At 38.3% G+C, this 21,529-nt stretch overlaps 1 protein-coding gene across 2 annotated transcripts in view; it reads right to left on the bottom strand.

Moving 5' to 3' along the window:
• Positions 1-21,529, bottom strand: part of LMBRD1 (LMBR1 domain containing 1) — a 65,439-nt gene that overhangs the window by 28,030 nt on the left and 15,880 nt on the right. For both annotated transcript variants that reach the window (XM_071445273.1, XM_071445282.1), the window contains exons 6-7: positions 18,382-18,470; positions 14,382-14,455 (exon numbers count right to left, since the gene is read on the bottom strand). In XM_071445273.1, coding sequence (XP_071301374.1) covers positions 14,382-14,455; positions 18,382-18,470 — 163 coding nt within the window. The remainder of the gene's footprint in view (positions 1-14,381; positions 14,456-18,381; positions 18,471-21,529) is intronic.

The raw sequence follows: 21,529 nt of genomic DNA, 5'->3' as shown, positions 1-21,529 counted from the left end.
CAACAAGCTGAGGGAGAATGTTCATCTGCTGGAGGGTAGGAGGGCTCTGCAGAGGGACCTGGAAAGGCTGGATCAATGGGCTCAATCCAATGAAATGAGGTTTAACAACACCAGGTTCCAGGTCCTGCACTTTGGCCACAACAAACCCCTGCAGTGCTACAGGCTGGGGACAGAGTGATTTGACAGTGGCCAGGGAGAAAGGGACATGGGGGTACTGATGGACAGCCAGCTGAACATGAGCCAAGGTGTGCCCAGGTGGCCAAGAAAGCCAATGGCATCCTGGCCTGTGTCAGCAAGAGTGTGGCCAGCAGGACCGGGGCAGTGATTATGTCCCTGTACTCAGCAGTGGTGAGGCTGCACCTCAAGTGCTGTATCCAGTTCTGGGCACCCAATTTAGGAAGGCTGCTGAGATGCTGAAATGTGTCAGGGAAGGGCAACAAACCTATTGAAGGGTCTGGAACACACATCCTATGAGGAACATCTGAGGGAGCTGGGGCTGTGTAGCCTAGAGAGGAGACTCAGGGGAGACCTGATCCCTCTCTACAACTCCCTGAAAGGAGGCTGTAGCCAGGTGAGGGTCACCTCTCTTCTCCCAGGCCACCAGTGTCAGGACAAGAGGATACTGCCTCCAAGGGAGGTTTAGGACATAAGGAAGAAGTTCTTCACAGAAAGGGTGATTGGGCATTGGAATGGGCTGCTCAGGGAGGTGGTGGAGTGACTGTCCCTGGAGGTGTTCAAGAAAGGACTGGATGTGGAGCTTGGTGCTATGGTCTAGTTGACAAGGTGGTGTTAGGTCATAGGTTGGACTTGATCTCAAAGGTCTTTTCCAACCTAGCTGATTCTGTGATTCTGTAAAAAGCACTCTCCTACAATTCTCTTCTCTAGACCAAACAAATTCCTTCAGTTTTCATTTATGGGTTGCTCTCTACAACTTTGTAATCATGTCCATAAATGTTCATTGGAGCCTCTGTTTCATAAACTAGGGGACCAAAACCAGACAGTTTCCAGATGTGGCTTTGGAAGTGCCAAATGACATCTACTCTCTTGCTGAGGCAAGCCCTGGATGCTATATTTCTGCTGCAAGGCACACTGCTGGATCATGCTCACCCTGCTGCCCACTAGGACTTCCAAGTCATTTCAGCAGAACTATCTCCCAGCTGATCAGACTCAAGCACTAACTGTTGCTTGCAATAAACCCATTGCAAAAAACTACCTTAAGATCTGCTAAACCTGATGTCACTCTTGTTGGCCCAATTCTCTCATCAGTCAACATCTCTATGGTGGCTCTTTGTTCTATCTACTTCTCCCAGTATGACATTTCTCAAACTATATGATTACTCAAGCCCATCACCCAGATCATTTGTGAGGACTAAACAGTATTGGGCCCGTACTGACCCCAAAGAGCTCACTCAGGTCACTAGCAGTGTAACTACAGAATTTAGGGGACATGTGAACACCATACAACATCGTCAACTAGAAGGCAAGTCACAATTTACCTGAGGTCCCTCTCTGGAACACAAATATTTCTAGCCAGTGCCAGTATGCAGAAACATGTAAGACATTACTATGAAAATGTGCCTGAACAATTTTACAAACCTGAGCTAAGAAGTAATTAGATTTCACCATCTGAGGTTTCCACCTGTTCTTCAAACAGCTAACATATCAATTAACATAGCAAGTATTCACTCTATGAAACAGTTAAGAAATAAAATCCAGGGCTTTAAAGCTTAGTTTAAGTTTCTACAAAGAAAAATACAACTCTCAAAGTGATGCATTGTTTTGCTGTTTTTGAAAACATGAACTACATACTTGAACATCAAGCTTGCTCCAGTGATAAAGGCTGTCTAAGGGCCTTCCCTGAATACAGAAGATGCTAATAGTGAGATGATTATGCAAGTAAGGCTCCCATCATCAGTGTGGGAAAAGAACACATTGGTCCTTCAAGATAACAATATATAGAATGAAGGACAGAAAAATGAGTCATCCCATGTGATGTGTCACAGGTCTGAACAGAAGCTGTATTAGCTCATTTTCAGGGCTGCATTTCCATTCATGCTGATAAAGAAGTTCAAAGTTGCCCTGGACAAAGTTTTAATCCCTTGGGTTAGTACAAGTGTTAAATTATTCAAGGGCTATTATGTTAGGCATCTGCAACTTAACAAGCAAACAATGTATTGAGGATAGCCAAGGAAAACAAATCAAAGATGCACACTCCAGCCAAGAAAGGTCTTAGTCCTGAAACAAACTGTGGGTTCAAAGTTTGAAATATGAATCAAAACATATCAAAATGAGCCTTTAAAGCAGTTAACACAAGTTAACTGATGTACATGAACTTACATAAAACAAATAATTAATTCTTTACATATTTATACCACTGAAACAACAGATTCCAGGACTTATTTTTAGACAATTTTTTGGTCTAGAATTGTTAAATCAAATGAGAGACACTACCAAAGAGTAAGTAACCAGACATCCAAATGTACAGTCATTTACAGTATACATCAGTTCTGCAACACAGGCTCTTAAAAATGAACTGAGTCTGGTACCAAACACCAAGTGTTCAGGCTGGTATCTGATAACAGATGTTGCAAGGATACATCTCTAAGCCTCAGGCTCTATCTCTGCTCTTGCTTGGATGCCAGATCAGCTTCATTGAAACCACATTTTTGAGTAGAAAAATAATTTCAATTTATAGTTAAGCCAATTTATTTTAGAGACATCTCCTGTCTCTCGAATTACCACAAGTGCTCAACGTAAGAAACACCACTATCATTTAGCTTAAGGGCTGGAAAGCCAAATCCTAAGAGCTCACTACCTATTAACTACAAGTTAGAAGCATCATCCACGAGAAGCTGTCTTGTTCTCACTTGAGTTTCTGTCCACAGGCATCTCTGGATAGATAAGTTTTTACTTATGGACCTTTTGAAGCATAAGGCCTTCTACGCTAAAGGATAAGAAGAAAAACACAGAACAACATACTGCAACAGAAAACCCAGCTTCCCAACCCTATGAGAACAGCCTAACCAAAGCTTTTGAGACTCCTGTCTTATTTGTTACTCATGGAAGTGGTAGTTCAGTCAGACAGGAATCTGAAAATAAATCCATCTACAGGAAGAGCCTGTGACACCCATGAATGCCACAAATAGATCAGTACCTTTATGCAGTACCAGTTGGCACTGAAGAGCAGAGAGAAGCATGCTCTACCTGTTCTCTGAACATACACTGAACACAAATAAAATCCATGCTCCAGACAGAGCATTCAATACCTTATGAGAAACCATATAAGCATTGTGTCTAATTTGCTTTATCTCCACTTCTCCCAGGTCCCTTTCCTTCTCATCTTGCAGCAGATTCAGCCACTCTCATGTCATTCACAGTGAGGATTTAGAAGGAAAAGCTGCTGTTCTGATTCTTAGTCTCTTGCAGACTCAGCACATTGCAACTCTTGAGACTTGCCACACTCACATAACCCATGGCCAGATAAGGGAAGTCTTTCTTATTAGTTGCCTGCCATGCTGATAATAATCACTCAGAAACAGAAAACAGAACATAAGTGAGGTTGCAACAAGTTGCAAAATCATGTTTTACTGAAGTTGTTGCATCAAGCAACTACTTTAGGGATAAACTCTTGAGTATTAAAAAGATCCAGAAAGGTTTTCCACTGGAAACTATAACCTCTAGTGTAAGATTTCAAAATTGCACAAATGATGAAAGAATATCACTTAAAGGGAATGTTAAGGTGGGAACACCTAATCATCAACCACATCAGCCATAAGCACATAGATCAGTTAAGAGGAAGATAGCAAACCACATTAAAATTAATATACTAAATGACTTTAAAATAGAGTTAAATGACTTAAAGCTGAACACCTACCACAAAAAAGCCAGACGCCAACAGGCATTATAATTTAACTGGAAGTTGATTATGTTTCATTTTCTAATCTGCTATGTTCAGCTAATAAGATATGGTCAAATGATTAACCTGTGGCCCCAACAGGATAATCATTCCTTGTTAGAGATCAAACAGAAAAACTAAATTTTTTCTCATCAGCTTGGTGCACAACCAGAACTAAAAATATAGATAGCTTAACAGCTCTTTCTGGTTAAAGATATTTAAGAAATAAACTTGTGATTTCAATAAATTATTGAAAAACACTTGTGTAGCTATCAGAAAGACTTCCTACTCCATTTATTATTGGGGGGGTCTACATATCATGCAAGTGGCTTTGAAGTGGCTATCACTGAGGTTTTTAAAAGATGTCTATCTCGTCTTGGGCAAGAGGTGCAGAAATAAATATTGACAAACATTTCTTGCACCGCAGTGCCCTCTAGCGAAGTCACATAAAAAAGCCAAATTAAACAGAGAATTCTTATAACCACCATATAAAAGACAACAGAAGTGTTCTCAGCCTTAAAGACAAATATTCATATTCCTATTTGCTTACAACAGCTTATTTCAATACTTAACCTCAAAGTGTGACCATGAAAGACAAAATGTTCAGTTCTACCAACTGGATTGACAAAAATGCAACTATTCAAGTTAGAACCAGCTAAACTATTTTAATATATGCAGTACTTAAGAAATACAGTCAAGTATGAGCTAATTTTCTTTAATACAAATGCCCCAGTTAAAAACCTCCTCCATTTAAATAATGATTTTGGTATAGAAGATGCTTTTATATACTAGTAACCTAATCAGCTTTTTATTTCAATTATGCTAGCCACGAGGGAAGTCACAGGATACCTTTTACCCTTCACAACAACTGACAATTCAGTTGCTTATATTGAACAATTTCCTATGGATACAAGGCATTCTTGCCAGCACTGCTTCTGACTGAGCACACTGGTCAGTCCAATTAAACAGCCTCAAGGGAGGTGCACTTTCAGGTGTCACACCAACCCAAGACACTAAGTTTATGTAAGAGGAACTGGGACTCCACTTTGATTGAAACTGTACCTTCTCTGTGCAGCTTGACTGCACAGCTCTTCTGAAAAGTTATCTGACCTTCCAAGGATTCATCACCTGCTTTCTTCTAAAGCCACATCTCCCCTCTCTGACTACCGACTCATACTACCATTCAAAAATAAAAATTGGAATTTAACAATCTTATTTTCAGAATATCCTTAAGCATGGCCAACAATAACAGCAGTTTATATACCTTCCCTTAAATTACGAGGGCTAAAGGAGAAAGCCTACTAAATGCATCTGAAGATGGCAAACTCTCTCATGGACAGTTGGTTCTTTGCTTCCTCTAAAAATCTCATGCCATACATCTTCAAAAGTCATTCAACATGTTTTCATAAGAAAAACTGAATTTTTACCAGATGTTTTAGCATCCAGTCTTCAGTTGCTATGAGAGCACATAACTTTTGAATAACATTGTTATAAAAAACATCTCAAAGCGTGATTGACCAAACAGTTTCACTATGGCAATTCTTGCATGATCTGTAGTACTCAACATGAATCTTGCACTGAGCACTTGTTTCTCCATTTCTCTATTCTTCATCCCTACAGTATCCTGCTATACATTCGCCTTCATTTCTCATAGTAGTGTTTTCTCTCCACTATACAGACTCGTTATTTGTCAGTGTTTAAGTGGACAAAAAAAAGCTGTCAAATTTCCTAGGATACAGAAGCCAAATACAACAGCCTCTCTATGACACCTGTTCTACTACACACTGTGAACGTAGAAAAGCATTAACGACCAAAAGATTATTCTACTTTCCAATTCTAAAATTTTAAAGTACAAAACTACAATTTATCCGCCAGTTTAATATCTACAGTTCTCCAACAGTGTAGTAGGAATCAGGCTGTTAAAACAACCATAAATCACTGGGGAGGGGTATTAGCATGGAAATTATTATTTTGGTTATTTACTACTTCACAGAGAAGTGAACATAATGAAAGAATTACATTCCTATTTCAGAATTGGCATTGAAGTGATTAAATAGTAATGACGATGAATTGATGACTCTCAAGTTCTCAATAGCTGTTTGACATCAGCTTAAAAGAATATCACTCATGAATGAGTGCTTTTAAGGTTAGGCAGATTCTAAAAGGTTCTAAGCTCTTTGGTTGTTAATAACATCAACTGCAGAAAAGTAAATCATAATCCAGACAAAAATTAGGTGTGAAAAGGTCATCACATTTGTGAGTAGACAAGCTAAGGTTTCTAACATTTCTTCTTTCAGGATGGAGAAAAAAAATGAGCATTTTATAGTTCCATAAGAAATCAAATAATGCTTATTAAATGTTTGGAAAAATTACAAAGGCAATTATAATCATCCTTCAAGGACATGCTAAGTGAGATGCACAAGATCACTCAAAAAATTAATCTGCCTATCGTTGTATGAGCAACTCATTATTCTGTCTCAAATTCAAATAGCAACCTGGAGCTGACAACAACTATTGTTTTAATACCCAAGGCCATGTAGAACCATTTCAGTGAAAAACACATTAATGAAAAATAGATGCAAACTACATCATCTGTGAAACTGTTTCAAATTCTCCCCCAGCCAAAACCAGCATAGCACTGCAGGCCTAATTTATCATTTTCTTGTTAGTATTCCATATTTATAGACATAGAAAGCTGTCAGTATAAATCATCAAGGTCACAGATTTGCAGAGCCCCCCTGAAGATCACCTATTCACCTGTCTTACAAAACAATTTTAAGTATCAAGCATTGTACATCAGTACTATACATTACATAAAGCCAAAAAAGTAGACTTTGTGATAAAGCTTGGAAACAGAAAAGCAACTACCAATTAAGAATTGTGTTGAGAATTGAGACATATCAAGACATAGATCTAAATAACGTTGTTCATTTGAACATTGCACGTACTTGAGAAAATGAAATATGTTTATGCTCTTGCCAGTAATATTAATGTATCAAGTGAACATTTGTAGACTTCATCTACGTTATTCACCTATGCTATTTTATTTTTCCCCTTAAAAAGTTAAAAATTTAGCATACACAAGTTGCATCTCTTTTGTCCCTTCTTGGTCTTCCAAACAGTCAATTAAAATCAAGAAAAGATTATTCTTTGCTGTATTCAGCAGGGAAATCCAACATGAAGTTTTAGTATTATATTCTAAAAAGACATACTAAAAAGTACCACCTCAAAGTCAGTCAAAAGAAACATAATTGCAGCTTTTATATTTTTACATCCATTTTCAGAAGGAAGCAACTTTGCTTTTCATCCAACCAAGTTGCAAAGTCACAAAACAATGGAAAAAGAAATTTGTATTACTTAGATTAAGAATAGGCATTAAAAGTTTGGTTTGGTTGTTCCCCTACTCTGAATTGGCAGTCTCCCTTTCACTTACCCAATGAGCTTCTGAAAATTGCCACCTATCAAAGTACTTCAAAGCTATTACTATCTTCTGACAGAATAATCTTGCACAAACTAGCAGTTATTAACACATAACTACTTATTTACTGACATGGCATAGTTTTACAACAAAGTGCCCAGTGCACTTTTTGAAACACTAGTTGTACTGAGGTGAATAAATCATAGTAAGAATCTCTAATAAATCTTTTATTTTTTCCACAAATTAACAGCTGTGATGGAATAAATAGTTGTCCAACATGAGCTAAATAAGGTTCTAACAGTAAAACCAGTATTATAGAAAAAATTAATCCAATAAAGAACCAATCTTATTGTCAACCATTGTCACCTCAACCCTTTCAAAGGCTAGACCCAAGCTCAAAGAGAAGACACCTCACACCATGAGGTACAATGTGACCCATTGGTACCACTGTAAACCCTGCAGATCCGCACAGCAGAATGCCTGAGCTTTGGATGGACTCTGGAGGTCATCCAGTCCAACGCCTCTGCCTAAGCAGGGTCCCCTGGGGCTGCTTGTCCAAGACCATGTACATATGGCTTCTGAGTATGTGCAAGGAGGAGACTCCACAATCTCTCTAAGCAACCCGTGCCAGTGGTCAGACACCTGCAGAGGGTTTCAGCTTGTGCCTCCTGCTCCGGTCCCATCCCTAGGTACCAGTGAACACAGCCCAGCTCCATACTCTTTGTACTGCTCCTTCAGATGCTTGCACATGTTGGTAAGACTTCCCCTCAGTTGTCTTTTTGTCTTGGCTGACAGTCCTGGGTCCCAGTCCTTCATAAGAGGAAAGTGCCTTGCTGATCTTTGCAGGCCTTCACCAGTTTCCCTTCTACAGCTCCATCTCTCTCATACTGAGAAGACAAGAACTCCAGATGTGGCCTCACCAAGGCTGAGAATAAAGGCAGAGTCACCAACAGCCTGCTGGCAATACTTGTCCTAGAGCACTTCAGGATACCACTGGCCCTCTCCCAGCAAGAGTACATTCCTGGCTCATGGTTAACTTGGCATCCACCAGAACTCCCAAGTCTCAGAGCTGCTTTTCTCCTGAGTGGTTCCCCTGGATATGCACACATTGATTCCCCCTCAGCTTTGCATGTTCCCTTGCTGGCTTTGATTATGTTCCTGTCAGCCCATTTCTCCAGCCTAGCAAGGTCCTTCTGGACAGCTCCAATATAAACTCCAGAGGGTATTCTCCCAGTTCTGTGTGAAGTTTGCTGAGGGTTCTCCCCCATCATCCTGATCATTAATGAAAACACTGAACAGGACTGGAACCAGTATCAATCCCTGGCATACACCACAAGTCACTGCCCTCCAACTAGACCTCATGATCACCATCCAGTGGGCCTAGATATTCAGCCAATTTTCAATTCACTTCACTATCTATTCATCCAGCCCATATTTCACAAGCTTCTCTAGGAGGATCTTCTGGGAGAGGTTCAATGTGAGCTAGATGTACATTTTCCAAACATGGCAAAGCCACATCACCAACAAGAGATGCTGTTTCCTTGTTACAACAGTACAGTAGTGTGTGAAGAGCTGAAGGCTGACATGGGAATTATTACTCTGAAAACAGCTTAACTCAAAAGTGTTCTTCAGAATAAAACTTTTGAAGCTTCAGAATTAAGTGCTATGCAGATCTGTCCATAAACTTGCTTCCAGAACTCTGAATTGTGTTTAAAAATTTTACTGCAGCAATATGAATAAGATCTGGAGACAGCACTCATTTAAACTGTTATACACAGTTAGAAAGAAGTCATGCTGTTGAAAAACATTCCGGCTGACCACACATCTAATAAATTTTTGGTTTCTTTGGTCCTAAGCTATATGCCTGCTACAATCCAAGCTTTTGGGAAATTTAGACAATTCAGTTCTGTGCCCACATCTTGAACAAAGTAAGTACCTTAGGAAAAATAACTGTTCAGTGGAATGACCATAATAAAAAAAACAAAAAAAAACCCCAAAAAACACAAACAAACAAAAAAACCAAAAACAAAAAACCCAAAACTAAAAAAGTGAAAGTTTAAAGTTAAGTTAAGTTAAGTGAAAGTTTTTTAGGGCAAATGTAAGGAAGGAATTTGAGAATTTACTGCTATGGGCTTTTTAATAAGGTGAGACACTGTTGCCACATTGTGCAGGACTGTCCCAAATATCACCACATGGAAAACTAAACAGAACAAACCAATTTATGTTTCATTTAAAGTGTGAAGTCAAAATCCTCTAAATACTCCTTAATCATCTTCCTTGCAGCTCATTTTCTCATTTGAATGACATGGTGTTAAGAAATACCATAAAGCATTTACATTGCTCTGGACTACTGAAGGTATTTCCTAGCAAGCATGAAACTTGAATTAAAATCTAATTCTTATAATAATTATTGCTTTTTAGTAGGTACCAAATACATAGACAATCTTCTGTGTTAATTTATCAATTAAAGTAGTTGTGAATTTTCTCACTGACCTTTTTTTGGAAAGGTAACTTTTGCACTAACTCCTTAAGCTGGTAATTTCCATGCTAATGCCCCTCCCTAGTGATTTACCTTAAGGGATGAGATGCTTTCAGGAACAGTATTTATTACTAATACCTTCAAAAGCTTTTAACTAGTATTTCACAGTAATTGAGGAGATCAGGAACTTCTCATACCAAAGAAATTTTATTTCTTTGGCAATTTCAGTTTTAACAGTGCGCTTCATCCTACCCCATTCAGATGCCAGGGAAAAGCTCACAACTCAAAAGCAAAACTCTGCATTTTCCCCTCAAACTGCAAGAAAAGCTCTTCTCTGTATGTACCACTAGATGAAATTTACTGTGATTTTGAAGCCATAGAAAATGGAAGCCAGCAATCTAATATAATGACAACCCCATTGAACTGTAGCATTATCTACATATGTATCATAGCCAGTAACACAAGTGCTCAGTTATCTGCAAATCCAGTCCAGCACGATGCTTCAGTTTATACTGTCCCTCAACTGTCACCTTCACCCCCAAACCCCAACATATCAAATGCTACAACACAATATGATCTGATAAGAATTCTGTTCTTCATTGCATTAATAGCTCACCATGTACTTCAGAGTAATGTATCAAACCAATCAGGGCCTTGAGAGGCCTCAAACACTGGACTGATGGTTAAAAAATAGGTTTTAACTACATTAGTCCTTGGGGTAAATTTGTTAGTTCCATAATTTAAACTGCAGCCATTTACAATCTCAGTAACACCACCCTGCTGTATCCTTTCTCCTGTGGAAGCAGGAGGATATGCTTTCATAAAGGAAGCCTGGGCACATACACATGCTGAAGTGAGCTTTTGCTCTCTATTTCTGCTCAAATTCAAGGCTACTTGCTGACAGTGCCAAAGCCTTTTCCCCCCAACTTCTCACATTATTGTATATTACCACAACACAAATCCAATTTTAGAGCAGCCATAATCTAATTCTTCATGCTGAAGGCCACACAAAGCAGTACTGTTAACATACATTTAACTAATTGTAGAATGGATAAATTGCACTGCCAGGGACTTTAATAAAATCACTTGATTCATCTCTTTCATGGTTTCTTCCATTGATAACATTTTAAGATGAAATCAGTCAACTGCAGTCACAGCACTCCTATCTATTTTTAGTGTTTTCTGTTACAGTAGGCATTCAATGTAAGGCCATTTTTAATTAGGTATGAAGGGATTTGCTAACATATTACAATACAACCTTTATTAGGCAAGCATTTAGCATTAAGATATTTTTCTTTACTGTGAATGAGTACATAGAAGACCAGATATACCTGTTGCTAATTTCCCTTTAACAATAGAATAGCAAACTCTGGCACTGAAACAGGTTGAGGATATGCAGAAGTCAGGGGAAATATCAAAAAATTTCAGTTGCATCTATACTAAAAATCCTGAACTCTTCACTGTGTAAACCACAGATCTGAAATCACCTCCGTCCAGAGACACAGGAACTCAGAGACCACACACCTATTCTTTTTTCCATCATCTACTAAGCATTTGTGGAATATTTTGAAATAGGTGTCTTAGTTCTTGTGTTCACTCTTACATAATAATATTCTCTTTCTGTGCTTAAAAACAACAACTAACACCAATGATCAAAGAGTGGTTTGATGACTAAGCACAAAGATCTCCCACCTTTGGAAACTGGCATAAACAATTTGATAGGCAGCAGAAGGCTACCTGAAAAACAAAGACTTGTCTGTGCACTCATGTCTGTCTCATCTAGAGGTGATTTTTTTTTACAAGGCTAATACAGCAAAAAAAAAAAAAACAAAACAAAAACCCACCCCACAACACAAAGACATGGGAAAGTACCAAGAGAAAACAGTCACTCCTTCCAGAATCGTGTTCTCCTGCTCTGAAGTAGAGCAAGTGGAGTAATCCAAACTGGTAAAGACAGACTACACTCTGAGCCAACCATTCCCTGAAGTTCAGGCAAGTACAACAGCCCAGAAACTTTTCATTACTAAAGCAATTTTTGCATTATATCATACCACTGGGATAAGTTCAGCCCATGCTGCTGCAAGTGAAAATAGCTTAAATAGGGAAGCCTGACCATCACTGCTGGTGGGAAAGGTGTTATGAAAGCTCTAAAGCACAAGGAAAACACTGTTCCAGCTTGGAGAACTGACCTTCTAATAGGTGACACATTTGTACCTCAGTCCACCCATTTATCAAAGCCAGCTCAATGCTAAGATTCTACAACTGCCTGCAAACAATGAAAAAAACTCACATCAGACACAGATAACAACCCACTCCTGTGTGAGCTCATGCCCAAAACTTCTGTAAAATAACTCCTCCACTTCTCCCACTCTCCCTTAACACCTATTGTAAAACAGAACAGAGAGTTACAGAAGAATGAAATACAACAGTTAAAAATAAAGGAAATCAATTTCACACTCCAGGCATTTGCATAAACAGCTCAGTTGAAGTTTACAAAGCAACAAATTAGCCCAAAAGTCTTAGTAATTAAGGCATTCAGTAAGAGTTAGTTCTCATGCTTGATGTTTCACTTCATGTCTAAGTTGTAAATACATTGACACTAAAGCAACAGTATTGAAGATTTTGGTATTGCCTTCATCTGAGAAAACACAGACAACACAGAACACTGAAGTTATTGAACGTGGATCTCCAGGTTTCACATATTTCCAGGTTCAGCTAGTGTTGAAGACAGAAGCATACTGTGATACTCAGCTGAATGGTGCCTATAACCAGTATGGGTTCAAAAGTAAGTAGGCAGTAACACTGGAAGTAGGAAATATTAGCAGTAAATTGAAAAAAAATTCCAAGAATCACATAATCATTAAGGTTGGAAAAGACCTCCAAGATCATCAAGCCCAACTTTTGATGGAATACCACCATGCCCACTAAACCATATCACAAAGTGCCACATCTGCTACTTTTTTTGTTGTAAATTGTTAACATTTCAGTCAGGAATAAAATGGCTTTATTTTCACAATCTCACATTTTAGATGTTTGCTAACGGTTATAAAAACCATACTTGGTTTTTTGAACAAAACACTGATATTATTCTCCCAGCTAAGGTGTTTTTCTTTTGTTAGTATCATAGCTAAAATAACACAGTATATGCACTGCAGCAATTCAAACAAGAAATGAATATTTTCTTCCATAATTAAGGGAAACTATTTACAATCTGGCACATTATTACAGGCTAAGTGGAGGTCTAGATCTTTTTTGATCATCACATGATCCAGATGCCAGCAAGATAGTTTGAATAATTCAATGACCCATGTCACTTTAAGAAAAGGCTTAAAGTAATAAAACTTATCATTATCTTGATCAGGTTAAAGCACTTTGCCAATGGGGCTGAGAGCAATGCAGCTCACCTAAAATACCCACTAGTTCATCCACCCAGTTGCTCTCCTACCTACTGCACAGACCCTGATGGCCACTAAGCTGTCAGGGTTCTGACACATCTGCAAACCTGTACTGAACTGCCCTCCATAATTCTGCTGTAACTTACACCAGCTAGAGAGACAGAAAATCATTAGGTATGCTTGTTACTCATTTAACATTCTAAAGGTAGTATTTCATAAGCACCTTACCTCCTTCCCTCTTTCTTAAATCCTTTTTCAAGTTTTATAGATTTATAGTTTGCCTGAAACAGACACCTTCTTGGGTACCAACGCTTCAAAATAATTTACTGCATATGCTATGGCTACAAAGGCACTTAGAATTCACTAGCAAAGCTACGTAGGAACTATGTTAGAGCCAGCTTCCAATGTAGAAAACATTTTATTAGCAAGGACATGAATCTAAAGATAACAACCTGTCAGAAAAACAGTAATTTCTGAGAAACTTTAAAGCTTTGTCTGTTATCAGCCAGTTATCTTAAGGTTTTAAGCTGCTTCTTTGTTGCAAAATTTTACCTTGACAACAAATTAAACATGTAGCATCACAAACACACTGATTATTTACTGAATGAAGAAATAGAACAAATTGGGAAAGCAAATGACCACATAAACATTAAATGTTGACCAATGTCAGTAAGTTAAAACAGTTCCTTTTCTTTCTACATAAAAGCAAGAGTCAAGCAGTTAAACTAACATAACCTTAATCATACCATTTACAATTGGTTACAGAAGGAACCCTTCCAAATCCCTCTCATAAAGAGCTGCAGTACCTTGGCTCCATATCAACTCTAGGTTATGCCACAGTTCAATGAATAAAAGAAGTGCAACATTTAATCCCCAATATCAGGGTGGAGAAATAAAATAAAGGCTTAAGAACAAGTAAAGTCAGTGACTGTGTTACAAGTCACAAGTAATGGGACATCCCCTTCCATAAATACATCAAAATTAAGTCTGATCTCTGCTCACTACTAAAACAGCAGTCCTTAAATTTGCAGCAAAAAATTTAGAACTTAGAATGACTATTTCAAACCATGAAAATCCAGAGCTAAAGACACTACTGAATCTTTTCAGGATGACAAGTTTTCCACACAGGTAGAGACAGTGATAACCGCAAGTATCATGAAGGTAAAAATCTGAAAACGCTGCATAACAACTTACTGTGTAAGTGATAGCTGCCAACATTCCAATCACAGTCAAGGAGCTAATGGAAAATGAAAGTGCAGTCAAGCCATCTGCAAAAAAAAAAAAAAAAAGAGAACTTGTTGAAAATACATTAGATGTGTAAAAACAGTTCTTCCTAAATTAGTTTCCAGAACAGATTTAAGTTCATGAGAAAGATGAAAACATAGTTAAAAGTTATAACTCAGATGAAAAACTTACCTAAAAGAGCTTTTTGACCAGAACAGATCTTTATATGAAATTGCAGGAGAGACTCTTGTCATTTTCACAAGCTCACAGAAGTTACATTGACCCAAATGGTTGAAAAGATGCTAATGAACTTGCTCCCATAAATTTCTAATACCCCTTCAAGACTTATTTCTGGCCTCCCCAGGGAGCTGCGGTAACTTGCACAACTTTCATGTGCATTCTGGATGGTTCATCTTAGTTTTGTTTGCTACCACCTGATTCCTCCTACTAATAGCATTATCCAGAATCAGACAAGCATGGATCCTTTAACCAACCAAAAAAACCCTCAGCTTCACTCAATGTATATACAGACCAAAAAACTGGACAAAGCTCAGGGGACTATGGAGTTAATGTAGCCTCGTAACTCCAGTAATTTTAAGCGATAGTAAAAGAGTGACCAAATAAAAAGGTGTTTAACTCACTAAAATCTTCTGCATAATTCTTCAGAACAGGTCTGCCCCTGACCTCACCACTCAAGACATCACAAGTGGCTTTGGTTACTTAGTAACATTGAAACTTATAGTAAATTACAGAAATTGAACTTCAGCAAACAATTTCATGTTTATGCTCAGTCATAACCAGAGTTTACTGTTTTCCCCCATGTCCTCCCCTCTACTTAATTCAAAAATTTACAATAACTTTTATTTCTACTCACACAGATATACTAGCCTGTTTCTATTCAGTGGCTAGTTTCCATTCTTATTTACTGAGCACAGTACTAAGCAGTTGCCAACTGAGAAATCATAACCTTACTACTCTATGAGAAACTGTACCCCTCTTCTGACCAACCCTACAGGCCTCCTTCCAAAACCACCAAAACCTAATAGAATAGCACAACCAAATCCAGCTTCACTGCTCAAATCTCTCCTTTACTATTTTTGCTAGATAACATCAAACAACTTCCCCAGAGCTAAAAGCAATGTGTTCCTGTGTTTCAAACACTACAGCTATGTTTAAAACTTATTAAAAAACCCAAAAACCTACCAAAAACCACCTAGCACTATTTTTCCTTCAGTAGCTGTGAAAATTTGAGTTGTTTTTGAAGTTTAGGGGGCAAAAAATACCCCTCAACTGGCCCCTACTTGTAACATATTACACAATGTAGTTACACACCATATTTGATGATCCTCCTGTATTTGAAGTATTTGAAACCAACATTTAATATCCACTTTAGAAGTATGAACTGTGCTCAATGCAACATTAAGAAACTAACTGGCTGAAAAATTGATAATTGTATACCAGCAGTATATAATCAGGCTTTGCCTCAGTGGAGGAGTTTGCATTTCTTTCATAAGCGCACAGCCAACTACCAAGTGATGACTGGATGTTTGTTCTACATCTCAAGATCTTTGAACTTCTTGCACTACTACAGACAGACAAAGGAAAAGGGTAAATTAATATAAAAACAGGACAACAGGCACAAGTAAAGACAACAGGCAAGCATTTTGTCCTTATTTCTCCAGCACCTGGAACACAAAACAACCCTTTGCAGAGAGTTGCTGTTTGTGGAGTAGCTCTATGAAAACACAAGGGACTCCTGCATGGGGGGCTTGGGAGACAGCAATCTGAAGGTAAGCCAGCAGCATGCTGTGCCAGCATGGAAGTCCCATGGCATCTCAGACTGCATCAACAGCAGTATGTCCATCTATAAAAGGAGGGGACCACACAGTGCAACCAGTTCTGAGGCCCCTGCTGCAGGTTAAGACTAATAAATGTGAGCAAGCTAAGTGAAGAATTACAGTGGTTGGAAGCTGGAGCACATGCTGTGCAAAGCAGCTGAGGGAGTCAGGCTTGTTTGGCCTGGAACAGAGACAGGTTTGGAGACCCCCAATACAGCCTGTCTGCTTAGGTGGAGCCCAGGTTCTTCAGTGGTACACAGCTGTCAAGTGTGAGGCAACTGGGTGACAGCAAGTATATCCACAACAGGTGAGAGATTCTTCCAGAATGAGTTCAGTCTACAAACTTGGGGGTTTTGAAGAGCTAGGTGATGAAGCCCTGAGCAACCCAGTCTGATCTTACACCTTCCTTCTAGGTGCAGATTTGAATAGATAACCTGAGGTCTCTTCAAATTGAATTATCCTATGAAATTACAAGTCGCAAGAGAATGCTGACAGAAAACAAAATCAGACTTTCACATCCCAACCCAGCATCTTAATCAGTTGACCTTCCTAGAAATAAACATAGGCTATACTGTATTTCATAGCAAAGGCAGCCAAATACTTTGTTACAGTCATATCAAGGTCACCTGGAAAAATTAGCTTACATCTCAGCTCAACCATTATCACAACCTGTATAAACAGTTTAAGTAGCATTTTATCCTGAGCTTTTATAATCTTTGCAAAGCAAGGGGAACATCAACAAGCAGACAGCCAAAACATTCAATAAGCTATGGATTTGTCCTCCCCATCTCCTACGCTTACAAGCACAGATTACAGCACAGAACATATTATGATGAAAGACCCTGCAAGGATGTTACAGCAAACAAGGGCTTTGAGTATTTAAGTGGCAAGAGGAAGAAGAGGCAAAATAGGGGCTTGTTGCTGAGTGGGGCAGGGGACCTGGTGAGACAGGACTTTTCAATGACAAGTCTGAGCTACTGAATGCTTTCTTTACCTCAGTCTTTTACTAGAAAGACTAGACTTCAGGAAATCCAGGCCAGGGAGCAGAGTGAGAAAAACTGGAAGAATATTTACTCTTTGTGGAAGAGGATCAGGTTGGAGAATACTTAAGCAAACTGTACATATAAAGTTGATGGGCCCTGAAGGGATTAGCCAGCTCTGTCAGTGTTTGGTGTATGTCATTGCAGGTAAGTTTTATTCAGTACAGAACTCCTAGACTAATGCAGAATATGACTTGATGAAGGCTTGTATAATTATATCCTAAAACATTCACACAGATGCCAATACTCTGATGCATATCAAGAATGAAACAAAGTAATGGAGTACTTATGCACTGGGATGAATGTCTGTTAAACAGCTTTTAGTTACCCTTTCTGATATCACTTTTCATTTGAAAAGTGACATCACATCTGTTTTAGCTCACCTATAAAACACTTCCCTCACACCTTTACCCTGAAAACATACCCTGGCTAAGCACATGAACTACACCACATAAGTGTTAAACACTATTCCATGGAGTTTGGTCTTCTCAACAGCTCTTTACAGCCCTAGTGTAAAGTGTAACAACTGCTAACAACAATTTTAGAAGAGGTCAGTACTGTAAGAACAAAGGGAAGAAGTTGTAACACCCACAAGACCTTCCCATCCAAATAGACAGAACATCATTTTTACAGTGAACAGCAGTACTGCATTTCATTAGGTAAATGAATGAAGACCATGACAACACAATGGTCTTCACAACCATCACACACTCATCATACCCTCAATGTCAGTGAACTCCAGCATCCAAGCAGCATTTAAGAGCTAAGTGAAGTCTATGGAAGCAAGTATCCTCTCTCCCCACCATAAACATCAGTGGGCACAACACTGGAGTCCTGGCTGTCAAATGGGGACTTGTATTTAAAGAACAGAGACAAGACGCTGGCAGTGTCTGCTTTCACGATAGTCCTAATTTTTGTTTTTCTCTGAACAGAAAGAAGTCTTATTGTAAAGACTTACTGTAGCTAAGCAGTCAGAGAAAAGTTAGAAAACTGCCACCAAGGAAGTTAATTATCTTGTTCAGTCAATGAATGAGTGGCAGAGGTTAGTAGAGTAGCAACTCATGCAAAGCTCAGAACAAATCTCAAACTTACGACTACTTCCAAATTCTTCAAACAGGAGCTTCACTTTCTCCCACTCTGTGGAATTCTTCTTGTTGGGAATATCCAAAGGAACAAAAGCACTGTAATACAGAAAAAAAAAAAATCTTTCTTACCCTAATTAGCGAAAAATAGGAAGAATTCTATTTCTAAATTAAGAAAATAGAAGCCCATTCATTCCTGAAGAAAAGGCAGTGCTCCATTTTATTCACATTCTCCTCTGCATTTAGATCAGCAGAGTACATGCATGTGTGTGTACAGTCAGGTCTGAGTCAATGAACAAGTGATTTTCTATTTACCCATCCTAAAAGAGGTAAGGACTCCACACTCAAGTATAATTAAAAGACATATTAATATGATTTACTATCCTGATTTGACTCGTATGCAGAGGAGCAAATAAACTTCAAGCATCAATTGAGACAAATTCTCATATAAATATACACTTCTGAAAGCCAAAATAAAATAATGAATGATTCCTTAAACAAGCATTGAAATATAAAGGGACATGTATATCTTCCATTATTACAACTAAACACATCTGCTCCATTCCATTCTTTGTTCTGTACTTGGCCCAAAGAACTGAGCTGCAGAGAAGTTCACTAAGTTGTTTTGTACTTCCAATAAGCACACTAGCAAAGAATGCTCAGGTAAAACAGTCCCCTTAGCTGAAAGCTTCCTGTTGTCAGGCTCACCATCTAAATTCAACTAATAAGAATAACTCTTCAGCACCTGTACAGACAAAACAGCTGAGTTTGTAATAGCTGGAAAAACAGTGCCTCCATACCAAAAAACCACTGAGACTGTAGCTTTGAGACATGAAATAGAATGGCTACAAGTCACAGGGAAGACAGATTTAGAGGGAAACACTTTAGGCAAAGACTGAAAGAACTCAAACCTAAGTCCATAAAGAATGTCCATAAGTATCATTTGGACTTGTGTGAGAAATTTATATTTGTACAACATGATTAGACCCCTGCTTGAAGTCCCAAACAAACACACATATTCCAGGAGCAGTCTCAAAGGACAAAATATGCTTTTGCTTCCAAGGGTAGAGCTAAACCAACTGTGTGCACATATAATCATCACATCAAAACCAACCTGATACTCGGCCAAAAAAAAAAAAAAAGTTGACATTTTAAAAATCAAGATTGTAATTTCTAAAGAAAGCTTCTTGTCTGTGCAAGAGGCAGACTGAGGGCTAGCATTTGCTTAAGTTGACACATGCTTGTTGACTAAGGATTTAGCTCTTGTATATGCCTCTAGCAGTAATTCTTTCTGTGCAACAGCATCCAGACAAAATGAAGACACAGGTATTAAAACCAAGTTAGGCAAAATTTCTACTTGTAAATGATAAAAATAAATAACTGGAGGTTTATTTGCTAAAAATGGTTAGAGGAGACTGAGAACATAGCTCAATTCCTTTTTATTTTAGCACAACTATGGATTTGCTATTTGTGGACCACATGCAGGAAACAAACAAGATGGAAGAACATTTTCAGATATTTATAACTTGCTTGCCTTTTTTTTCCATCTTGAGGACAACAAGATTCCTTTTTTTTTTTTTTGGAACCAGCATGTCAAAGGACACTAATCAGAGCAGGGGCTACTGAATACATTATACTGTTAAAGTAGTACTCAGATAAACCTTGACTGAAGGAGATGGACATCTGATTCTGCTCCTGCTCAAGTTCCATGCACCAAAGGCCCCAGAAAGGAACACAGGAGTTATAAATTTAGGTAATGCAAGCAAACAAAATGGCTCAGCTGTGGTGTCTGATACTTGGAGTTCTGGGCACAAATCAAATTATTAACTGTGGTAATTTTAAGAATAGAAGCAAATTGCTATGCTGTTCAAAACACATCCTGGGTAAATTATGATTAAAATCTAGATCAATATCTAGGCTGCAGAACAAGGAAAGTAAATGCAAGACAAGCAGTTTAAAACTAGTCACTTGGCAGGGCTAATACACAAGTGTAGATGGATAAAATTTGATCCTTAAATCAGAGTGTCATTAACTTAGGAAATTATTTTTCAACACACCAGATTTAGACTAATTTCCTTAAGTGAATTCTGCTGTCATATAATTTGCATAACTATTTATAGAATAATTAGATATATTCATAGCTTTTTAAGAACTAATGGTTCTAAAAAATCTAAGGTAACCAGTTTAATTCTAAACACTGACAACCAGAGAAGCATGCATTTTGGAACTAAATGTTCATTAGCCTCAAAAACAGCCTTTTTTTTTTTCATACTAGACTGCTTCAGGGTTCCTTAATGTAAATTGCAGTATGTCAAGCCCCTTGACAAGCACATGACATTTAGAAACAGTAGAGGGAAAGTGCCTAACTTACAGGAAGGGAAAGTTATGATAAGTAAAAACTAGTTCTGAGCACCCCAGTATAAATTTGCCCTATACTTTGTTTTTCATGGTACTCTGCATCAGGTTATTTGTGTGCAGAGGATTTAAGTATTTCAGACATGCACATTTTTGCCAGACAACTGTTTTGTAACAGACAAGTAAAGTAAGTAGTCCAAACACTATTCCTGATAACAATTTGGACAACAACATCCTGCTCACTGAGCTGTGTTATCAAGTCAGAAAAACCTCCAATACTATGTGGCACTAAACACATTTGTTTCCCAAAAAAGTCACAATGATCTCTAGTGGAGCAAGGGCAACATCCCAGTAAGAAAAAGACACTCAAACTTTGAACTTAATATAGCTTTTATAATTCATTTCAGGACAGCTGACCAGGGAAGAGGCAAAAAATTCCTTATGTAGACCTTTAAAACTATTTATTGACCATTTTAATGATACAGATTACTTCCTAAACCAATCAGAATGGAGGTTGTCTGGCCATGAGACACCAGCCATGTAAGCACAGGAAAAAGACTATTTGTTAGGCACTCAGCAGGAAATATTCCTACACCCCTCACTCTCAACTTGTATGTAGCAGCACTCTAGTTCATTAAGCCTAGACACCTAGATTCAAACCCAGAACATAAAATTCCAGTCTATTTTAACATGACTCTGATCCTAATGACCAGTGAGAGAATCCCCCACTACTGCCAGACTAGTCTTCACTACAGTCAAAGCACTCAGATAGAAGCCTCAGCTCCAACATGTTTATCTCTTTC

This window comes from Agelaius tricolor, unplaced genomic scaffold (assembly GCF_023055355.1).
Source record: "Agelaius tricolor isolate 1412-34295 unplaced genomic scaffold, bAgeTri1.0.p SCAF_1, whole genome shotgun sequence".
NCBI classification, from domain to species: Eukaryota; Metazoa; Chordata; class Aves; order Passeriformes; family Icteridae; genus Agelaius; species Agelaius tricolor.
Note: the sequence above shows the minus strand (reverse complement) of the source record. Positions and strands in the feature narration are given on the sequence as shown.